The sequence below is a fragment of the Podarcis melisellensis genome (genome assembly GCF_964234715.1).
Source record: "Podarcis melisellensis genome assembly, chromosome: 10".
In the NCBI taxonomy this organism is placed as follows: Eukaryota; Metazoa; Chordata; class Lepidosauria; order Squamata; family Lacertidae; genus Podarcis; species Podarcis melisellensis.
In genome coordinates this window covers 16,513,564-16,534,248 of record NC_138542.1, presented here as the reverse complement: position 1 = coordinate 16,534,248, position 20,685 = coordinate 16,513,564, and the positions used below count along the sequence as shown (strand labels likewise).

Below are 20,685 nucleotides of genomic sequence, written 5' to 3'. Positions count from 1 at the left end.
AACCAGTTGGCAAACAAGACTAAGGACTACTGGAGAGTAAAAGTGTTGGCCTTCAAGGGAAATGCAACTCTGTCCAAAACATGTTATCGCTCTACCCCGGAATCAACATTTTTCATTAATAGGACTCCTGTCTTGTCCAGGTTAAGTTTATGTGTAGCCCTAACATGGTGTGTACTGATATCTGCACAAGCATCACGGAGGGTGTGACTACTGTTATTCTGCAATGAGAAAAGGTGGAGAAGCACCGCGCTAATTTTTACAGCCTTTTAAAATTATGGATGTAACAGCTGCCGCTGGCCAATCCCTATGAGAAATAACACAGAGCTTAGGTTATTGCAAAACTATTCCATAGTATATTTGAAGTGTGCCACAAGAATATATAATGAAACCTGTACCACAATTCAAAAATTACATCATTTTTGTGGTAATTGTCTTTGGGGCCAATGCATGTCTTTGTTCACTTTACAATCCAAGGGTTTTTTTTTGTCCTTTTCTCTTTTATTGAGCAAGGGAAAATACTGTCTCTATGCTTTTTCTTACTATTTAATGCATTTAAAAAATAGTAAGCAATTTATAAAAATCATTTTATTTTTAATGAAAGCAAGTCACTGTGCTTTCTGCAGTCCTCCTTTCACAGTGGCTGCAGGCCTAAGATTATTCCTACTGAGACATATATATATATATATATATATATATATGCAGGTTTTGGTGAAAATCTACGAAAGCAAATATATATATATATATATATATATATATCTTTCTGTTTTACAGTTTTGAATACTCATTTAAACTTCCCTTCTTCTCTTTCCATGGTTCATTTAGTATACCATAAATCCCTGCGTATTTTACATAAACTAAACCCTTCAGTATTCCATCAAAACTTACTTACACTGTTGAATTTATCTTAATGCTGCCAACGTTTTCAACTCCTCTTGAGAATCAATCTTCTTTGCATACTAACCTGGGAGCAAACTCCGTTGAACACTTCCCCCAGTGACATGGTCCCTATTTAATTCAGGCCGTTCTGTGGTTGCTTTTACGGTGTCACAATAATATTTGTGTTTAGAAATATAGCCAGAAACATGTTCCAGAAGGGTAGCCAGGTCGTTCTGTTGCAGCAAAAATGGGCATTTTCCCATTTAACATATGAAGTCCTACTTGGATTACACCAGAGGGGGAGCTGGTGCTGCCGGGATATTGTCATGCATAAATGTTACTGACAAAGACATCCAGTTCTTAGATTTGCCACATGTGTTTTTCACAGCATCAAACATTTTATTTTGAGTGCTAAAAATGTGGTATTTCTGCAAACAAAGGCATGCACCTGAGCCTGAGATAATATACGGTCTGCGCACAACAAGTGATAAGCAAATGTAGTACCTGTGAAAACAGATTATTTGAAATTTGTGCAATATACTTTCTGTATAGAAGAGCCCTTAAACTTCATAATGGCTACCCCAGTTTAGAAACGGTGTTTCATAATGGCATACATTATTTCCAAATACAATGTATTATATTGTCCTTAAGAAAACTCTTAAGTGCCTAAATACATTAAGTCAGTACGGCTTTGCTGGAACAAGTGCATTTAGGCTGGTAGCCAAAGTTAATGTGTTCAGTACTGCAGATCTTACATAACGCTTTCTGTGTGAAGTTCTCACAGTGCTTTACAAACATTTATTTATTAGGTCTCCGCCCTTTGCACACACTTCTTAAAATAGTACGGCTTAGATTCATGTTCTGCAGCTCTGATAGTGTGGACTTCTGTGAATAGGACCAACCAAAGAGAACCGAGATTTTTCTCCTGTGCCTTTAATAGCTAACAACCCAATGCGCAGGTTTTAATCAGAATTGAAGCTTTCCCCATTTGTTTGCATGCCAGGAAAAGCTGCTGAGCTCAGGCATGGTAACCGTAGCTGTAAAAATGCAAAAGAGGTTTATAGATAAATAAACATAGATCGAAACCCTCAAATCATTTAATTAGAAGTCTATAAAGTACAAGTAACTTTACGGTTCCATGTGAACTGTAGTAAAAAAAAAACCCACAGCCTTCTGATTTCAGAATCAGTATCCAAAGTAAATTTAGGTAATTTGTTAGTTTAGTGGTTACAGCTAGGATTAGGAATAAATTTCAAACTTATTGGGAACTAGATCAGGATTTAAGCATGGAAGTATCATTTTGAAGTATTCTCAGTCCTTTAACTTTTTCTTTAATGCAAAGAAGTAATAGTCCATTTCCTCAGAAACATTTAAAAAAATATTTTATTTATAAATATCATGATCATGCCCCTGGGATTCATGGTGTCCTCACTTAAAGCTGAAAAGTTACTGAGTAGCATATTTCTGTCATTGTTATCATCTTAAAGATTATATATATATATGTATGCTACATAGTTGAAAATGAGACTTTACCAGCTTGAAATAATTTGCCTTGCATTGCCTACTTTAACTCTTCTTATATCCTGGAGCGAGCATTGGTTTTGTGGTGATCAGCTCTAAAAGGATTACATTGAGTCATTGAATGATGACTAGGATGACTAATTTATATGATATAAACTGCTGCACAGAAATGGCTAATGAAGACTACAGGATACACCTGTTTCTCTGTTGCTTTTAAGCGCTGCATTGTTCTTTCTCTTATGACCATTGAAGGTCAAAGCCTGAAGTTTCTCAATTCTGAAAATTAGTGTGTTCCACAATATACTCGGTCACCGAGTTGTTTTAACATTATTGGGGTTTGAATCATCAACACGTCCACCTACTACTGCTCTGGATAAAACTGCATAAGGAGATTTTCTTTACAAGTAGGACCTGTCAGAATGCATGCAGCAATAACTTACATCAATATCCTAAGTATTTAAGATTTAATCACCAGGTTTGGGGATTGCTTGTGGCAATGAAGCCTAATCTCTCTTGAAAATGTCAACAAGTTAGTTCATACTTTGAAGGCTATCACATTTAGTTTTGAGTTTTGCCCATCATGGCTCCTGAAAGTCAAAGTTTTATAATTCTGACCTCCTTAAAGACTGCAGTGATCCAGTCACTTATAAAATAAAATATGCTAGTGTTAGGTCTTCTCTTTTAAGGAAGGGTGGTAACATACGCTGCAACTCCTGGGGTTCATGAGTGGTAGATCCTTCTTCAACCCTTTTCGGGTTGGTTTTTTACCTGGCTATGCGGAGGAGACCTAAATTGTCATGGGCCAGGAGTCAACTTCACCTGATGAGCAGAAGGCGAAGTGACTTTACCTCCTGCTGATCAGCCTTCTTGCTGATGAGAACCAGCTGGCTCCAGCTTTCTTAAGCCGGGTTTTCAGCCTCAGCCAGTTGCTGGAAACAACATTCGTTATTCCTGGCCAGACCTTGCTGCTGCTTGTGACCTTGGACCCTCGGCTTTCTTGACCTTTCTTGACCTACCCAGATCGTCTGACTACGTGAACTGAGATATTCCTGACCTTAGGACTGGACTGAACCTTGTATACGGACTTTGCCTCCAGGAAAGTACCGCCCCTGAGACTCCCTCCACTGAGCTCTGCCATGGCTGGCAGCAAAGGTCTACAACATCAATGTTCTGTCCTAGCAAATAAGTGATGGAATGAGGCCGTTTGAGCCTCTGCCTCCAGACCACCGTCTTCCTGCTCCACACCTTTTGTGAGAACTGCAGCCCTTAAGGGGTCAACTCTCAATCCTGCAGACAGACACTTCTGTCCTTCCTGATCTTCTGCCTTGTGTGTGTTAGATAAATTCAGCTCCGGTCCTCCAAGCTGATACGGCTCATCTTGGCTTGAGCCCAGCAGAGTATATACCCAGAGTCCGCAACAGAAGGATGAGGCAGGTATGGCTACATTGTTAAGCTTTATTTCTAAGCTATGCAGAGAGCATACAAATATACATCTTGTCTCTGTGAGAAGCAAAGAGCAAATCCAACAAAGAAATGACAGAACAAGGAAACCAGGAAACCAGTAAAGGTCACATCCCGTCTCCCTTTCCTGTGGGAATCCAACAGTATCTGGACTGTGGAATGAAAACATAGTCCTGTGACTACCAGCAGCTGCTCAGTGAGGGAAACAGAAACCAACAGTGTGATCCCTGCTCTAGTGCAATGGTGAGGTATGTGGGTTGATTTCTTACACCCAGGGAAAGGTGCCTTGTGGGTCCCAGTTCTACCTCTGTACCCCCTGGTGTTGTGAGATCTGGGCCAGGATGGAGGTTCCTGTACATGAATCTTAGATTTAGTGGACCTGATCGCCAACATCAGGCTCAGTGTCACAAATCTTAGCCAGATGCAGCCCCTTAGTTAGGGTCTTGCTCACAGTAGATCTCTGGGGTCACTAATTTGGCCCAGTGGGTGACATTTGCTGAGATTGATAGTGACAATGTGAATCAGTTAATATTGAGAGACGTCTTTGGATTTGCTGAATCGGTGAGCTCAAACATCTAACTGGGGTCTCACAGCTAACCTTGTTGATCTGCATATCTGCCTCTCTCTATATCAACAGTTCAACAACATATTGAGTTGGTGGGGGGAGGCAGGAAAATAATGACCCTTTACAAATATTGGTGAAAGGAACAAAAAATGTGTGCCCATTATACAAGTGCAAAGTTCCATTTTGCAGCCTTATATCCAGTACCATGAAGTACCCTGCTCAGTTATATACGCAATATGCCATTTTGATTGCTTCCAGGTCATCTGTTTATTGAGCATATACGATGTATATCAAAACATGTTAAACTTGCTCATTCTGCCTTGGACTTCTGCCCTCAAGGCACCGCTGCTTAACAGGTAGTTCTACCAGGGCCGGCCCACCTATGAGACAAGTGAGACGACTGCTTCTGGCAGCAGGATCCACAGGAGCAGCAGCATGCAGATAATAGAATCCTAGAATTGCAAGGGACCCAGAGGGTCATCTAGTTCAACACCCTTCAGCGTAGATCTTCATTTCCTCCTTGTTGTTCCTGTTGTAGATCTTCACTCACCCCTTCTTCCTTGCTGGGGAAGGGGCACCATTCTGTGGTTCACCTGAGATGCCAAAATGTCTGGCCCTGAGTTCTATGTCTGGCCCAGTCCTTTCTGAGGGAGAGATGCAATGCGCTTGGGAGTTTAGAGGTATGTGCACACCTTGTTAAATATACATTATGTTCCAAAAGCTTTCAGGACAGATTTCTCTCACCTCCCCTTTTAGACAGAATTACTGTTTCTGGGAAAGGGACGTGGGTGGTGTTGTGGTCTAAACCACTGAGACTCTTGGGCTTGCCAATCAGAAGGTTGGAGGTTTGAATCCCTGCAATGGGGTGAGCTCCTGTTGTTTGGTCCCAGCTCCTGCCAACCTAGCAATTTGAAAGCACGTCAAGTGCAAGTAGATAAATAGGTACCGCTCCAGCGGGAAGGTAAACGGCGTTTCCGTACGCTGCTCTGGTTTCGTCAGAAGCAGTTTAGTCATGCTGGCCACATGACCCTGAAGCTGTCTGCAGAAAAACGCTGGTTCCCTCGGCTTATAGAGCGAGATAAGCATGCAACCCCAGAGTCATACCTTTACCTTTACTGTTTCTGGGGGACAGAGTGCAGGTGGGTGTGGAGGACTCCCTGGTCCTGAATGGAGTAACTGTGTCCTGAAGAACCAGGTGCGCAGACTGGGAGTCATTTTGGACTCACAGCTGTCCATGGAGGCGCAGGTCAATTCTGTGTCCAGGGCGGCTGTCTACCAGTTCCATCTGGTATGCAGGCTGAGACCCTACCTGCCTGCAGACTGTCTCGCCAGAGTGGTGCATGCTCTGGTTATCTCCCGCTTGGACTACTGCAATGCGCTTTCCGTGAGGTTACCTTTGAAGGAGACGAAGAAACTGCAACTAATCCAAAATGCAGCAGCCAGACTGGCGACCGGAAGCAGCCACTGGGACCATATGACATTGATCCTGAAATATTCACATTGGCTTCCAGTACATTTCGAAGCACATTTCAAAGTGTTGGTTGGTGCTGACCTTGAAAGCCCTAAACTGCCTCGACCCAGTATACAGTGGTACCTCTGGTTACGTACTTAATTCGTTCCTGAGGTCTGTTCTTAACCTGAAACTGTTCTTAACCTGAAGCACCACTTTAGCTAATGGGGCCTCCTGCTGCTGCCACGCCGCCACTGCGCGATTTCTGTTCTCATCCTGAAGCAAAGTTCTTAACCCGAGGTACTATTTATGGGTTAGCGAAGTCTGTAACCTGAAGCGTACGTAACCCGAGGTACCACTGCACCTGAAGGAGTGTCTCCACCACCATTGTTCTGCTTGAACATGAGGTCCAGCTCCAAGGGCCTTCTGGCGGTTCCCTCACTGCGAGAAGTGAGGTTACAGGGGACCAGGCAGCAGTGGCGTAGCGCGGGTTGTCAGCACCCGGGGCAAGGCAAGTAATTTGCGCCCCCTAACCCGTGGATTTGCACCCCCTAACCCTAACCCCCAGATGTTGCACCCGGTGCGGCCGGCCCCCCCTGCACCCCCACGCTACGCCACTGCCAGGCAGAGGGCCTTCTTAGTAGTGGCACCTATCCTGTGGAACGCCCTTCCATCAGGTGTCAAGGAAATAAAGAACCACACAACCTTTGGCAACCCTGTACAGTATAGGAAAGTTTTTTTAATGTTTGACATTTTATTATGTTTTCATATGGGATACAAATAATAAAGTTGTTATTCTTAGAAAATGTAGGGTCGGGCGACAGTGACGAATCGAACGACGACAGGGACGGAGGAAACGCTTCAGCTGAGGCGAAAGCAACGCGCGCTCTTCGCTCCGCGCTCGGAAAGAGCCTGCCAGCTGCGCCCGGAGCGCGCGCGAGCGGCAAGAGCGGGCAGGCAAGCGCGCGGCTCCGCCTGGGAGCCCTCGGCCGAGATGGGCCTGCGAGCTGCTGAGGCGAGCGGGGAGGGCGGGCTTGGGTACGCATTGCGGCTGCAGAAAACCTGAAGCTGCCGCCGCCCGGGCACAGCCAGAGAGACAGCCAGCCAGCCAGCCAAGCTGCGCGCCTGGTGCAGAGCGAGGCGACTGCTGGTCGGGGAGGCGGGCTGCGAAGGGGCAGCGGCCCGGAGCCAGGAGGGAGGGCAGGAGGGCTGGCTAAACCCAGCGCCGCTCCGCCTCGAGGGGCCGGGAGCGCAACGCGCCGCGGTGGGCGGAGTGTCAACCCTCTCCGCTGCCGCTTGGCTGCTACCTATTCATTCAGCCAGTCACCTAAAATGGCTGGAGAGACGAGGAGGTGGAGGCGGCGCCGGAGGTGAGGCGCGCAGCTCCCTCGGGCCGCGGAACAGCGGCTCCCGCCTCCTTCGCTCGTCCCTTCTCACCTTTGGTTTCCGTGCGCAATTCGAATTAAATGACACGCTCTTTCTCCCGAGCCCGCCGCGCCTCCCAGCTCTGAGACATGTCGGCCGGCCAAGACGAGAGCTCCGTCCGGGTTGCTGTCAGGTAAGGCGTCGTGGTGTTGCTTCTTGTTCGACGACACCCCCCCTCTCTCCCTCCCTCCCTCCCTCCCTCCCTTCCTTCCTTCCTCCCTCCCTCTTTTCTTTGTTACCTGCTATCTCTTGTGGGGCAAATAGAGCCGGGGAGATTTGGCCGGGGGCTCTGGGAGAGAGGGGAGAGAGTGGCGGGGGTCTGGCTCTGGGACGCAGGCCTGAGAGGGGGACATGTTGCTCGCAGCCCCGCTCCCGTCGCTCCCTCCTCGCATTTGCAGCGGGGCTGGCAGGTAGCTGAGGCGGCAGCCGGGAGCGGCCTGCTGCGAGGGCCAGCAGCAGTCCGACCGAGGCCGTTGGCCGCCAGGTTAATTCCAGGAAGGGCTTGGCTGGTCCCGGAGAGGGGCTTCGCCATAGGTGGATCTGGGAAACTGCTGCCCGATGGCCAAGTTAGCGAGGACGGACTGGGATGCTGGCGGGATCAGGCTTCCCTGCACGAGCTTCAGCTGCTGGCCTGACCCGAGAGCTGGGCTCTCTCTGCTTGCAGCTGTTGCACGGAGGAATTCGCTTTCCTTCGGATGCTGCATATTTAATCTCTGGTGTTTAATGGTGCATCAGCTGTGTCCCAGAAACTGGTGCTGGTGTGGACGAGGGGAGGAAGGCGAATCCAGACTTTTAGGCCTGGTCTGTGGCAAGACTTAAAAAAAGGTGGTTGATGAATGTATTCCTGCTTGGGATTTGAAACACTAAGCGATTGCACGGGCAGTGTGTGTGTGCAGTGTTTGTTTGTTTTTTAAGCTGTCCCTTTTTTGGCTCGTGCTGAATTGCATTCCAGAGACTGCTGTGCTGGGTCTGTGGGGCTTTTGTTGCAGCCAGCCAGCCCTGTAACTGGATTGGCTAGTTGCAATTGTAAAGAAGTACCAGCCAGTGAATTCATGCGTGCTTTCTGCTCAGGGATGGAAAATTGCAACATCATCCTCCGGCACTAAAAAATTAATGAAGCCTTTACAATAGAACCTGCATGTTCTGCTGCGGACAACTTGCCGCATCCCCTCCCTCGGAAATTATCAAATAAGTTTTTCCACGTTAATAGTTTTCTCGTTGGAAAGATGGGCGCATTTAATAATCTAGTAATATTCCCAAGGACATATATGAGAGTAGCGTGTCCAGTTTGATCAAGCAGCATGAATAAAGCGTTTGGGGTTAGTGCCCCATAGTGCCATAGTTAACTGAAGGAGGCAGGGATTTTGAAGTTGTTCTGGTAAGACTCTTACATCTTTGCCATCTGTGAGGGGCACCAGTAAGCGAACCTTCACTTCACACAGGTACAAGAACTGAGAACTAGACGATCCAGGCTTAACACATCCAGTTCAAAGAGGTGTTTCAAAAATATCAAGCGGTTTATAAATGCCTGGAAATTAACCTTTCCAAGTATATGAAACTTGGGGGGGGGTGAATCAGTGGCGTAGTGTGGGGGGTGCAGGGGGGACCGCACCGGGCGCAACATCTGGGGGTTAGGGGGCGCAAATCCACGGGTTAAGGGGTGCAAATTACTTGCCTTGCCCTGGGTGCTGACAACCCACGCTACGCCACTGGGGTGAATTCTGAGCATTGTAAGTGTGTTAGTCATTTACCTGGCTAAAACATGACAGCAAAAGTTTCTGCCTAAACTTGTACAGCCATCACCTTGTCCCACCAATACAAGGGTGATCCTGCAGTGTGAAACCCATTCAGATGCTGCCCCCTGAGTGCTTTCTGTTTCATAAAATTCTAGTAGAAGTAACAATGCATTTACAAAATACACAGACCCCCCCCCGCCTTTATCTGGGTTTCAACTGTATGAAATAACGATATAGTTCAAAAAACAATGAGCTGTATAAAAGAACGAATGCAATCAATTAATCGCAATGATGTCTTTTAGCTGGAACATCGTGCTGCAAGAAACATATTTAGCTTTCACTGTTCTGCCAGAACTTATCACTTATTTAGCAATCATGAGGCTAAACGACGTCTTGATATTGAACATGCAGAGGTTTTGGTTACTGACGTTTGGTAATACTTGTATAGCAAGTGAGTTTGGCAGCGCTTCTCGTGCATGAAAAGGCAACGCCTAGTGAGCTGGAGGATGAAACTCAGTGAATACTGCAAGGATTCGTTTTCTTCAAAGTGATGTGGTGATGTCACATTAATGTTGTCACTGAATTCACGTGCATTTGCTTTAGGGCTCACGGTGGGTGTCACCGGCTCTGTAACTGGGCAATAATCATATCAAGGAAATGCCTCATAAAGCTATAGGTTGATGGTTTTTGTACTTAAAATCAGTGAATTGCATTGTACTTACAGTAGCCATACTTACTGTTGATAGATGACTACAGTAGGGGGGGGGGGCAAGAATTAATTGGTCATAGGTGGAAATGATTACAGCCCAGTCTTTAATATTGATGTCAAAATGTTAATTATAACATCTTTCCAACTTCGGCACAGCATCACCAGCTGTGACATGGGATGCCCTTCTGTAACATTGGTATATCATATGATTTGATCCAGCCACTAGGATACTACCTATGCTTTAACCCTTGGGTAGGCAAACTAAGGCCCGTGGGCCGAATCCAGCCCGATCGCCTTCTCAATCTGGCCCACGGACGGTCTGGGAATCAGTGTGTTTTTACATGAGTAGAATGTGTCCTTTTATTTAAAATGCATCTCTGGGTTATTTGTGGGGCATAGGAATTTGTTTGTTTGTTTTTTCAAAATATAGACTGGCTCCCCACAAGGTCTGAGGGACAGTGGACCGCCCCCCTGCTGAAAAAGTCTGCTGACCCCCGCCTCTTATATCTGCATCCTTGGAATGCACTACTACAGTAGTTTTTTTAAATTAGTATTTAAAATAGAATAGAGGGCAATACAAAGTCAATTAAAATTCAAGCATAAACAACACAAATAGGTTTAATCGGGTATTCTAGCAATCGAAACATTTTTCTAAAAAGAGAAGTTTTAGCTGCTCTCTTAAATTTAATAAGAATAGCAGCTAGCGATGTCTCCCTGTGAGTGGGGTGGAATATGGCCAGCTGTGTCTAAATTCTTGCAAATAATGGAAATTATTATCAGCAGATTTTAACATATGAGTAGGAAAGTCTTGGGAGAAGCTCTCCTTTCAGATAAGCTCGTTGTTGGGCAGGGATATCACAGAGAATCATAGAGCTGAGGGTCATCTGGTGCAACTCCCTGCAAATTGCAGGAATATGCAGCTGTCCCATACAGGTATTGAACTTGCAACCTTGGCATTGCCAGCACCACACCCTACCCAACTGAGCTACCCAGCTATCAAACAAGGGGACGCCCGGAGTTTGCACCAATGTGTTGTGTGTATGAAGAGAACAATGTATGCATATAAAAAGTGAAACATCACACTGTGACCAGCTCTTTCCTACTTTGAGGTGATGGCTTGTGTTCTGGAGAAGCATGAAACTAGCTTGCCTCATCTCAAAGGGCTTTTGATTTGTATCTCTAACAGCAGCTCCTGATGCCACATAGCAAAACCGTTTTTGGGTAATAGAATGAATATATGTGTCATAAGAAGAGGCACTGCGATTCAGATCAAATGTCACAGTTAGGCTCATGCAAGCTTAGAATCCTTTCCTTGGAAAAAGAAACAAATTTTAATTGTGTGACAGGCCTGTTGTCTTATGCACTTAACTGTTGTGAGAAATAAGACCAAAGCAGTATTCTCGATAGAAATTAACAAGATACGGCTTTAATGTGGCAACTGTGCTTGGTCCATGACATAGGATACTTTTAATGATATTTCTGCTGCTGCTGCTAGTATTGGAACAGTATATCCGAGATACAGTCCAAAGAGCTTCATTGGCTATGTCTGAAGTCTTGTATATTTCAATCAGGAACTTTAACTTGGGTTTGGAACAGCCCCTTCCCATGTTGTATTGCAACATGTTTTTGAAACCTGCAAGTTTCAAAAACGTATTTCCACACATAGACAGATATCGGAGGGTTTTGTTGTTTAATTGGGGCAGTGGTTAGATGAAAGAGATCCATTGAGTTGGCATTCCAGTATGAATATTTACATAGCAGACCTTTATGGGGCTATGCTACAAGAGGAAACAGTTCCTGAACTGCTGTGGATACACATGAAAGAGGCATTGATCACATAGTTCACTGGATTCCAAGAGGCCTTGAGATATAAAACTAGATATTTGAATAGCAAGGTACGCGGGTGGTGCTGAGGTCTAAACCACTGAGCCTTTTGGGCTTGCTGATCAGAAGGCTGGCGGTTTGAATCTCTGCAACAGGGTGAGCTCCCGTTGCTCTGTCCCAGCTCCTGCCAGCCTAGCAGTTCGAAAGCACACCAATGCGAGTAGATGAATAGGTACCGCTGTGGCAGGAAGGTAAACAGCGTTTTTGCTCCCTCTGGCTTCTTTCACGGTGTCCCGTTGCGCCAAAAGTGGCTTAGTCATGCTGGCCACATGACTCAGAAAGCTGTCTCTGGACAAACGCCGGCTCCTTTGGCCTGAAAGCGAGATGAGCACCGCAACCCCAGAGTCGCCTTTGACTGGACTTAACTGTCCTACGGTCCTTTACCTTTTTACCTATTTGGACAGAGCAGTTGAATTGGAACGGAAATTGTGTTTCTTTCAGACTCCTATGTATTATATACATATAGGGGTAGGGGAATCAATATGTGATTCAGGTCAGCAGGTATCAAATGTCTTGTTTTTTAAATAGGCACCTGAAACTTCTTAAGTATAATCAAACATTGATTTCTTTTCTGTGTAATACCCACCAAAGATACCATTTAGATTTTAAATGCCTGGATAATGTTGCAGAAGCTTGATTATGATTAACTTGGAACATACTGCCTGAGAAGTTGTACATGATCAAAGACGCAGAGGAAATGGCAAACCTTTTAGCTGAATCTGTGGTTCATCACTAAGTCATAATTTGAAGCTACTGTCTTGCATTAGGGAATGACAACAGTGAATGACTGTTGTTCTGGGAAGTTTGATATTAGTTGCTTAGATTATTTGCCAGAAGGCTTTTCAGGGCTTTCAGGCTTCACTCAACAGGAATATCTGGTACACTGCTCGCTACCCCATAATTATTTTGGAATAGTCTGTGTGCAAGATGATAGCTTCAGGGTTGCAATAATTGGGAAAGCTGGAACATTGTCTCTGGCATTACATCATGTTAGCACAGTGAGTGTTGTGTGTCGTGTTTTCTAAAAACAGTTTATCAATATTTCAATTTTACACCAACGGAAGGATGGTGTTGGGCAAAGTCATCAAAGCCCCATCAGTGTTCCTACCACTTGGGTCCCCCCATTTATTTAATGGACCAAACTTTGGAGCCAGTTTAAGAGCCCAATTTTCTGGAAAGCAATAAAAATGTGAATCCCAAAATTGTCTGAGAACTCCCCAGCAGAAAATACTGAGCTTGGTGTCTTGTGGTGAATTCAGTCAACTTCGTTTAGTGGCTTTCATTCTTGTCTAACAAAGAGTTCAAGGGTAGCTCAAAAGAAGTATATCTGCATGCTATAACTTGCAAGACAAAGGACCTAACTTAAGAGCTGCACACAGTCCTACATATCAAAATATTTTACTCTTCCAACTTTTTTTAAAAATCCATAAACTCTTATTTTTAAGATTGGAAATATCCATCTGGCAGTTCTCCATCTTTCCAGCCTCAATTACTCCTTTAGCAAAGATAAACTCTTGCTAATGTTGTCATGTTCTGAAATGTAAGAATATTAAGCCTGTCGTTTGGTGGTGACTATTGTAAAACATAGAAATAATTTCCCCCATTTCTCAACTTGTTGCAGCTCTAAGCACAGATAAAAGGCAAAGGGACCCCTGACCATTAGGTCCAGTTGTGACCAACTCTGGGGTTGCGGTGCTCATCTCGCTTTATTGGCTGAGGGAGCCGGCGTACAGCTTCTGGGTCATGTGGCCAGCATGACTAAGCCGCTTCTGGCGAACCAGAGCAGCGCACGGAAATGCCGTTTACCTTCCCGTCGAAGTGGTACCTATTTATCTACCTGCACTTTGACGTGCTTTCGAACTGCTAGGTTGGCAGGAGCTGGGACCGAGCAATGGGAGCTCACTCCATCGTGGGGATTCGAACCGCCGACCTTCTGATTGGCAAGTCCTAGGCTCTGTGGTTTAACCTACAGCGCCACCCATGTCCCTAAGCACAGATAGCAAGAGGTAATAGGATCAGCAGCATAGCATGATGTGTGCTTCATGAGTCTGCAATTATACTGTGCAAGGTGCATAATTTGATACAGGTATAGGCTGTGGCAATTTTATTATTTTATTGTTTTAATATGTGTTTATGAATTCCTGTAAATAGTCTTGAGACTCATTGTGTTGAGTAAGCTCACAATTTTCTACATATTTAAGGGGCCTCTCCAAACCCTTCCTGGCTTGTTCTTTTTCCTATGCTCCTAGTTCTTCCTCATTCTGTATATTTTACTAGTAGTGATGGTGATAAGGGAGCTGGGAATAAACTGCAGGGAAATGACAGATGTTGGAAATGTTTCTTACTTCCCAATCATGCTTACTGAGAAATAACTACTACTTAGCTCAATGGGACTCCCTAGTAACTGTGCAATGGTTTGTGACTTCAGTGCCCCAGTGATATGGTAAAAGTAAGTAAACAGTCAGCGATTAGTAGTGATAAGCACTGCTTGAAAAGATCACTGAGATGGGTGATAAGCTGATCTGAATTCACCATCACGTAGTTTATTTAAAAATAAAGTAACAGGGCCAACATGAAAGCTGGAGTCATTAATAGTATAAATGTAGAATTGCTGATCTTAACCATGTTTACTTTATCAGCAAGTTTAGCAGCTATTAGCAGAACTTAAGTTTGTTTAGGATTGTAGCCTCTGTCTTCTTAAGGAAGCCAGTAAATGAAAATACCTCTCTTGTAGGCCTCAACTAAGAACCTTGTCTCCATTTACCTGGACTTGAAATATCCCATTAGCTCACAAGAGCACTGCACAAACACATAATGCACAAGCTTAGCAATGCTTTCCTTGAATCAGACAGATCACAAGGTATTAACTTAATTGACAAGCTAACTCTTCCTCCATAGAATATGGGTGTGGTAATTGGAAAACCATTTCCTCCCCAGCATGTTCCTATGCAATTGTTGCTTGGCATCTGCCTGAAATGCAGTCCTACCTTGCCTGTAACATCATAATAACAGCATGATTTGTTATAATGATCTAGAGTGCATGTTCTAGTTTTTTGTGTGTTTACCTAAAATGTTTATTCCCTTGTGCTGCATATGGGGGATTTTAATGTGGCACTACAGTACAGGCACTGGGATGCGGGTGGTGCTGTGGTCTAAACCACAGTGCCTAGGGCTTGCTGATCAGAAGGTTGGTAGTTCGAATCCCCGCGATGGGGTGAGCTCCCGTTGCTCGGTCCCTGCTCCTGCCCACCTAGCAGTTCAAAAGCATATCAAAGTGCAAGTAGATAAATAGGTACCGCTCTGGCGGGAAAGTAAACGGCGTTTCCGTGAGCTGCTCTGGTTTGCCAGAAGTGGCTTAGTCATGCTGGCCACATGACCCAGAAACTGTCTGCAGACAAAACACTGGCTCCCTCGGCCAGTAAAGTGAGATGAGCGCCGCAACCCCAGAGTCGTCCGCGACTGGACTTAACGGTCAGGGGTCCCTTTACCTTTACAATACAGTACAGGGAGCAACCAATTTGTGTGGAGTTACGTTCTGAACCCCCATTCGTGTTGGCAGGGCCCATGTAAGGTTGCCCCATCCTGCTCCATCCCCACCCCATTCCACCCTCTTTCCTGCCATTTTTGGGTCACTTCTGGGTTTGGTGATACGCAGAAATGTGTGGTTGCACACATATCGGACAGTCACTGCCTGTATCTTCAGTTTCGCCTAATACAGTTATGACTGAGTAGTATTTTCCAGCAGTATAAAACTGGAAGAAAGGCATTTAAAAATCAGATTAATAGTTGCTGATGTTTTATTCAAGATGGAGAATTCAAATGATGTTTCTTTTCCTGAGCATTATTTATGGAACTTGCCCTCTGCATCAGACTATTGATCATTCAGTGGAGAAGGGATTTGTATATGTAATCCATTTGGAGGTCTGAGTACCGCACTTATACAATAGGAATTAAATCTCTCTAGGATTTGGTGCTGAAACAGCAATCTAATTATATTCTAGACAGTAAGCTTCTTGGTGTGATGACTTTTAAATGTATTTGACATTAACATCCTGTTTGTCTCCTAATGAATTTCCCTGGAGACTTCTATAAAGCTTCCTTGCTTGAAAAGCAGTAAGAAAATTTTGCTGCTTTCCAGTGCTTCATACACATCAAATGTTTAAAGAACCTCCCCACCAAAAATAATCCTGGAAATCCTCATGGAGCTGCAATTTCTCGCATCCTTCACGAACTACAGTTTATAGGATTTTCTGGGAGGAAAATTACCCTTTAAATGTATGTTGTGTGTCAGGAACATTCTCTGTTCAGAGGAGGTGTTGCAATGCTCCCTAATACTGTTCTCACCAGTATTCATACTCACCAGTATTCATACTATTTCATACTACCTGGAGGAAGTACAGGATATATGGTCCTGTCTCATTATAAATGTTTTTAGCCTTGTTGTGGATCTGTGGTAGTGGACTGTGGTCTACTTCCATTATGCTCTGCTCATGCCTATATAATCTCAAGATCTGAGTGTGGTCACGCGTTTCGCACCAAGCTGTTTAGTGCTTGTTGCCATCAGGTAGTGTGGTTGGACATACACATGGGTAGTCCATGACCAAAGATGCTTAGATTTATAACTAGAACCAATTTTGCTTCCCTCCTAGGTACTGAATCTATAGGTAAGGCTCACACAGTCACGCGACTCACCTGTCCTTATAACCTGCACACAACTTACTTATCCTTATACCTCACCTGCGGGATGTGTTGTAATGGTAGCTGATCACACCACAGGGAAATGGTTCTCATGCCATGAATGCTACTAATTGGTAGTAAACTAGATTTGGTGCCATCTTTTTTTATGTGAAGTCATAGGTTGAACATTCTTGGTTTTTTAATGTCTCTAATTTTGAGGATAACAGAATTCTTTAATACTTGCTCCCATTAATTGTATAATAGCGGGTATGGACTCATGGGTATTTCAATGCATGGGCATTTTGGTAGGATGGCTGGGAACCCACAAGTAGTGTGGAACAAGCTTGTGTGCTGGCAGTGAAGGGCAAGTCTTCCCAACATTCCCCGCTACAGTGTTAGAAAGCGAGCCAACAGTAAATCACACTGTTCTGAGTTGGAGTTAACTCCTCATTAGCAAAAACATGATCTTCATAGACTTGTTTGAGTTTCAAGCCTAATGAGCAAAGCAGCTCATTCCTTGTGGCCTTACTCCATGAAAGTCAGTTGCCGAGACTGAAAGTCCAGGCCTCCTATCAGCCATCTAAGTCCCCTCCTCTCCAGGGCTTTTTCCAGTCAATTGGAGACTGCACCTGCATGCAGATACCCTCTTCGCTGCCCTTTTCATACCTCTTCTGGTTCTGGGAGACAAGGGGGGATGGGAGTTTTTTGCAGCAGGAGGGGGGGAGACACCCATGACCAGCCTGACCTATCTCTGCCTCTTGGGCTCCCGGCTCCCTCCTCCCATCCTCCTGTTTCAGATTCTGCCTCTGATTCTGGACTTCTCACAGATTCCCAGCTCATATAAGCCCTGTTACCTCTTCAGCTGCCAACAGCTCCACTTCCCAGTCTTCTCCCTTTGACCTCTCATTGTTGTCCCACTCCCAGGGCTCTGAGCCGCCTTCTTCCCTGGTTGGTTCCCCAGCTGGTTCCTTCCATCATTCCTCTGCGTCCAATCAGTCCATGAAAGTCCATACGTCCAGTGCTCTCCAACCTGATGCCCTCTATTATTATTATTTTTGCTGCAGTTCTCATGAACCCCAGTCAGCAAAGCCCATATGGCCAGGCATCTTGGGAATTTTAGTCCTAAACCTCTGGAGATTATTGTGTTGAGGGAAGGCTGCCCTACTCACCTTAAACACAAATGTAGATACGAGGGAGGTTGGTTCTGAACGTTAAATCAGTTGAACAATGGCAATTTGTTCATGCATAAGGAATCTCTGTGGTCATTTCCAACAGAGCTTGGATAAATGTGTATAGATTGTTTGCTGTAGGCAACTCTGATTTAGCTGCAGGAAGTTAGGTTTAGTGGTTTTCAGTGTTTCTATGGAGTAGCTGATACCTGATGGGCAAACATCATTACGGCTTGTTATGGATCCGGTCATTCTCAGAATATTTAGTGCTAAAGCATTCTTGACTTTCACAGAAAGAGGCAGAACTACAGAACTTACTTGGATTGTTCTGTATTTTCCTAAACATTCTTTCCCTATTTGCCCTTAACTTTTCCTTACTTTTCCTTCATTCAGCTTCTTTGAAAAGCCGTGCCAGAGCCTTAGCATCCAGTCTTCTTCCAGGCATTGAATGAACCTCTTGAGTTACCACAACATGAATGGCTGTGGAATTAGATTTCAAGGATGTCACCATGGCAATGACATTAAACAAGGAAAGCCTGCATATATGGAAGTTAGCAAAGGGATCCTTAGGCTATGGATATTTGCAAGAGCTTTTGAAATGTCTCAGTTCTGTGGGACAGCCCAGAATTTGGTTTTCTGTGGTGCAACAATTTTCCCATTTTTGTGTTCCAAGTTCCTCTTATTCTGTCCCCATCTCAATGCTTGCTAGAAGTATTCAATAATAGTCTCAAGAGTCTTATTGTTATAGATTGAACCTGTTGGTCTGTCTCTTGCATATTTAGAATAAATGATTAATCAGAAGGGGCAATCTTATTTTTTGCTGAAACAGCAGCGACTGTTGAAATGTATATGAATCGTGCAGTGACAGGAGGTATATAAATTGACAGGGAAATTCATTGTGATCTGAAAGCAGCATAGCTAGAATTGCATAGAGCTGTTTGTAAAGCAATTATTTTGCATAAAGCCTTTTATTGGTCTAAAGTTTGTAACTCAATAGTGTGGAAAATCTTGCTTATTTGGGGGGGGGGCTATGGGCTCTATTTATAAATTTTGTAGGTACTCATACAATACCCTCCCAAAGTTATAGTGCTGCTAATACTTATTACTTATGTACACTTGAATTACTTTTGTATGACAAAACTGATCTAGGAATGTAATTATTCTACATTGTATGTACTTAATGTTTAGTCGTCTTCTACATGACATTCAAGAAAATTCTTGAGGGTTTATTGAGAAAAGGGACAATAAATTTTAGGGTATTGATTCCTAATCAAGCTTTTGTATATCATCTCTCTAGAAAAACTGGTATCTAACCCAGTCCTTGTTAGAGATTAATTGTAGGTGTGATTTGGAAGTTAAAAGGGGGATGAGTTTTCTGTTAATATCAGAATTCGAACTGTAAGGATATTGCTCCTCTTCAACATGACTTCTTTTTGGTAAATAAACTGCTAAAAATGAAGTTGCAGGTATATAACATTTTTTTATAGAATGTTCCTGACGTTTGGAAAAGATTTAGTTACTCTCTTGGCTAAAGATGAGAACATTAGCTAACTCTGACATTGTGTGAGGCAAATAAACTGCAACTGTTAATTTCTGAATGGTAGCTCCAAAGGTTAGCAGCCCTTTTATAGAATCCACCTTCCTGAACTTGAGGAAAATGGTAGTTGAAAACTAACTTTGTGCTTCAAATACTGCAGTGGTTCTCACACACATTCGGCTGTTACAGTAAACCATAGACTTGTTCTTGGCTTATTTATCATGGTGTGTTTGTCTAACCATAGTCTCAAGTTCACAATCAATGCTGAACCAGGGATTGAGTCTAGTTTCTCGTCTGCACTAGCACCTTGGTCAAATACTTGCTGATCAGTTGACTTGTTGCGCCAGACCTAGTTATTCAATACTTAAAATTATTTTGGAATATGGAAATACGTAAAGTAGACACTTGCCCAGAAGATGGGCAAGTAGGCAAAAAATGAACACCTATTATTAGGCAAGCTTGGGTTGGCGTGTTACCAACAGCTTTTGAGTTTTGTATGACTTTCTCAGAAGCATTGACCCAATGGGAAATATCATTTACAGAAGTTGTGGAATAAGCTCTGCTTCATCAGATGCATGAAATGGATGTTCTACTATAATGTGGCAGTCTCTAGTCCGATCATGCAACAAACTTTCCCACGAGGCTCTTCAGTTTCCAAGGATCTTTGTACCAGGGGCTGCCTGCATATTTCATGACACAGAGCATTGGGCATCTGCCACCAACATAGCACAACCACATTGACACCCCCCCCCCCAGTTGATGTGAAGGCAAATGGAAATGAAATTCTACTTTATTTGTTTTATGCCTCTTGAACAATAATATCTCAGGGTCTTTCTTGAGCAAATGTGTTTCTTTCAGGGTCTTTCTTGTGGTTGGGTTTTCGAATAACATGTGTTAAGTGTGATTATACCTCATTTTATCCATAGATTAAGGTGCCCCTGAGGAATCATTGTATGTGGTATGAACAAAGGAACAGCTGCAGATGCCCCCACCCAGATTTCCCTTATTTGGACATAAAGAAGCTTTTGCACAAATGTTTTCTGTTTGTTCGTCTTAGACATTTGGTGATGAGGAAGGGGGTGAGCCACCTGTCTATTCCATACCGGACGGGACGCCATTTGCATTTATGTCTGACTCAATTAGGAAGCCTATCCATCAGGATCAATTTTAATACCTCTGATGGGTAAGCGTGGTCGAAGCGAATTTGTGTTCGCTGAACTCTTGCAACTGATATGTGAGGGCTAAGTCTTCTTTACCATCAATCAATTACTTTGGAAATACTGGGCTGGAAAACACAGAGATGATTCTTCGGTTAACTCTTTCTTGCCCATTCCGAATTGTAAAACTGTAGCTGTATAAATGATATACGTTGGCATTCGCGAACAGATGGTTTCATTGTTCTTTAGATGTTAGCAAGTTATCCTTTCCTTTAGGCCAATGGAGGAGACTTCTGGTTCTGCTTTGTCCTGGCCTTGATTCAAAGCAGTGCAGTAAAATCAGCACTAGCAGCTGGGGAAGACTATTTACCATCATTGCCTCCACCTGCCCCTACTTTTTGTGGCTTTCAGACTTGACTGAAGGAGAGATGAGGGACCAGGCTGTAAATCACCTAGTCTGGTCAGAAGACCCCACCTCTTCTGAGCTTTATTTAAGCTGTGGCAGCAGTAGGGCTTGT

General features: G+C 44.0%; 1 protein-coding gene across 9 annotated transcripts in view; it reads left to right on the top strand.

The window, feature by feature from the left end:
• Window positions 1-6,832: 6,832 nt before the first annotated feature.
• KIF21A (kinesin family member 21A) overlaps window positions 6,833-20,685 on the top strand; it is a 99,302-nt gene continuing 85,449 nt past the window's right edge. For 5 of the 9 annotated variants that reach the window (XM_081929125.1, XM_081929122.1, XM_081929126.1 and 2 more), the window contains exon 1: window positions 6,834-7,431. In XM_081929125.1, coding sequence (XP_081785251.1) covers window positions 7,388-7,431 — 44 coding nt within the window. In that variant the 5' untranslated portion in view covers window positions 6,834-7,387. Of the gene's footprint in view, window positions 7,432-20,685 lie in introns of all 9 variants that reach the window. The other 4 variants (XM_081929119.1, XM_081929123.1, XM_081929121.1 and 1 more) reach the window with 1 other exon arrangement.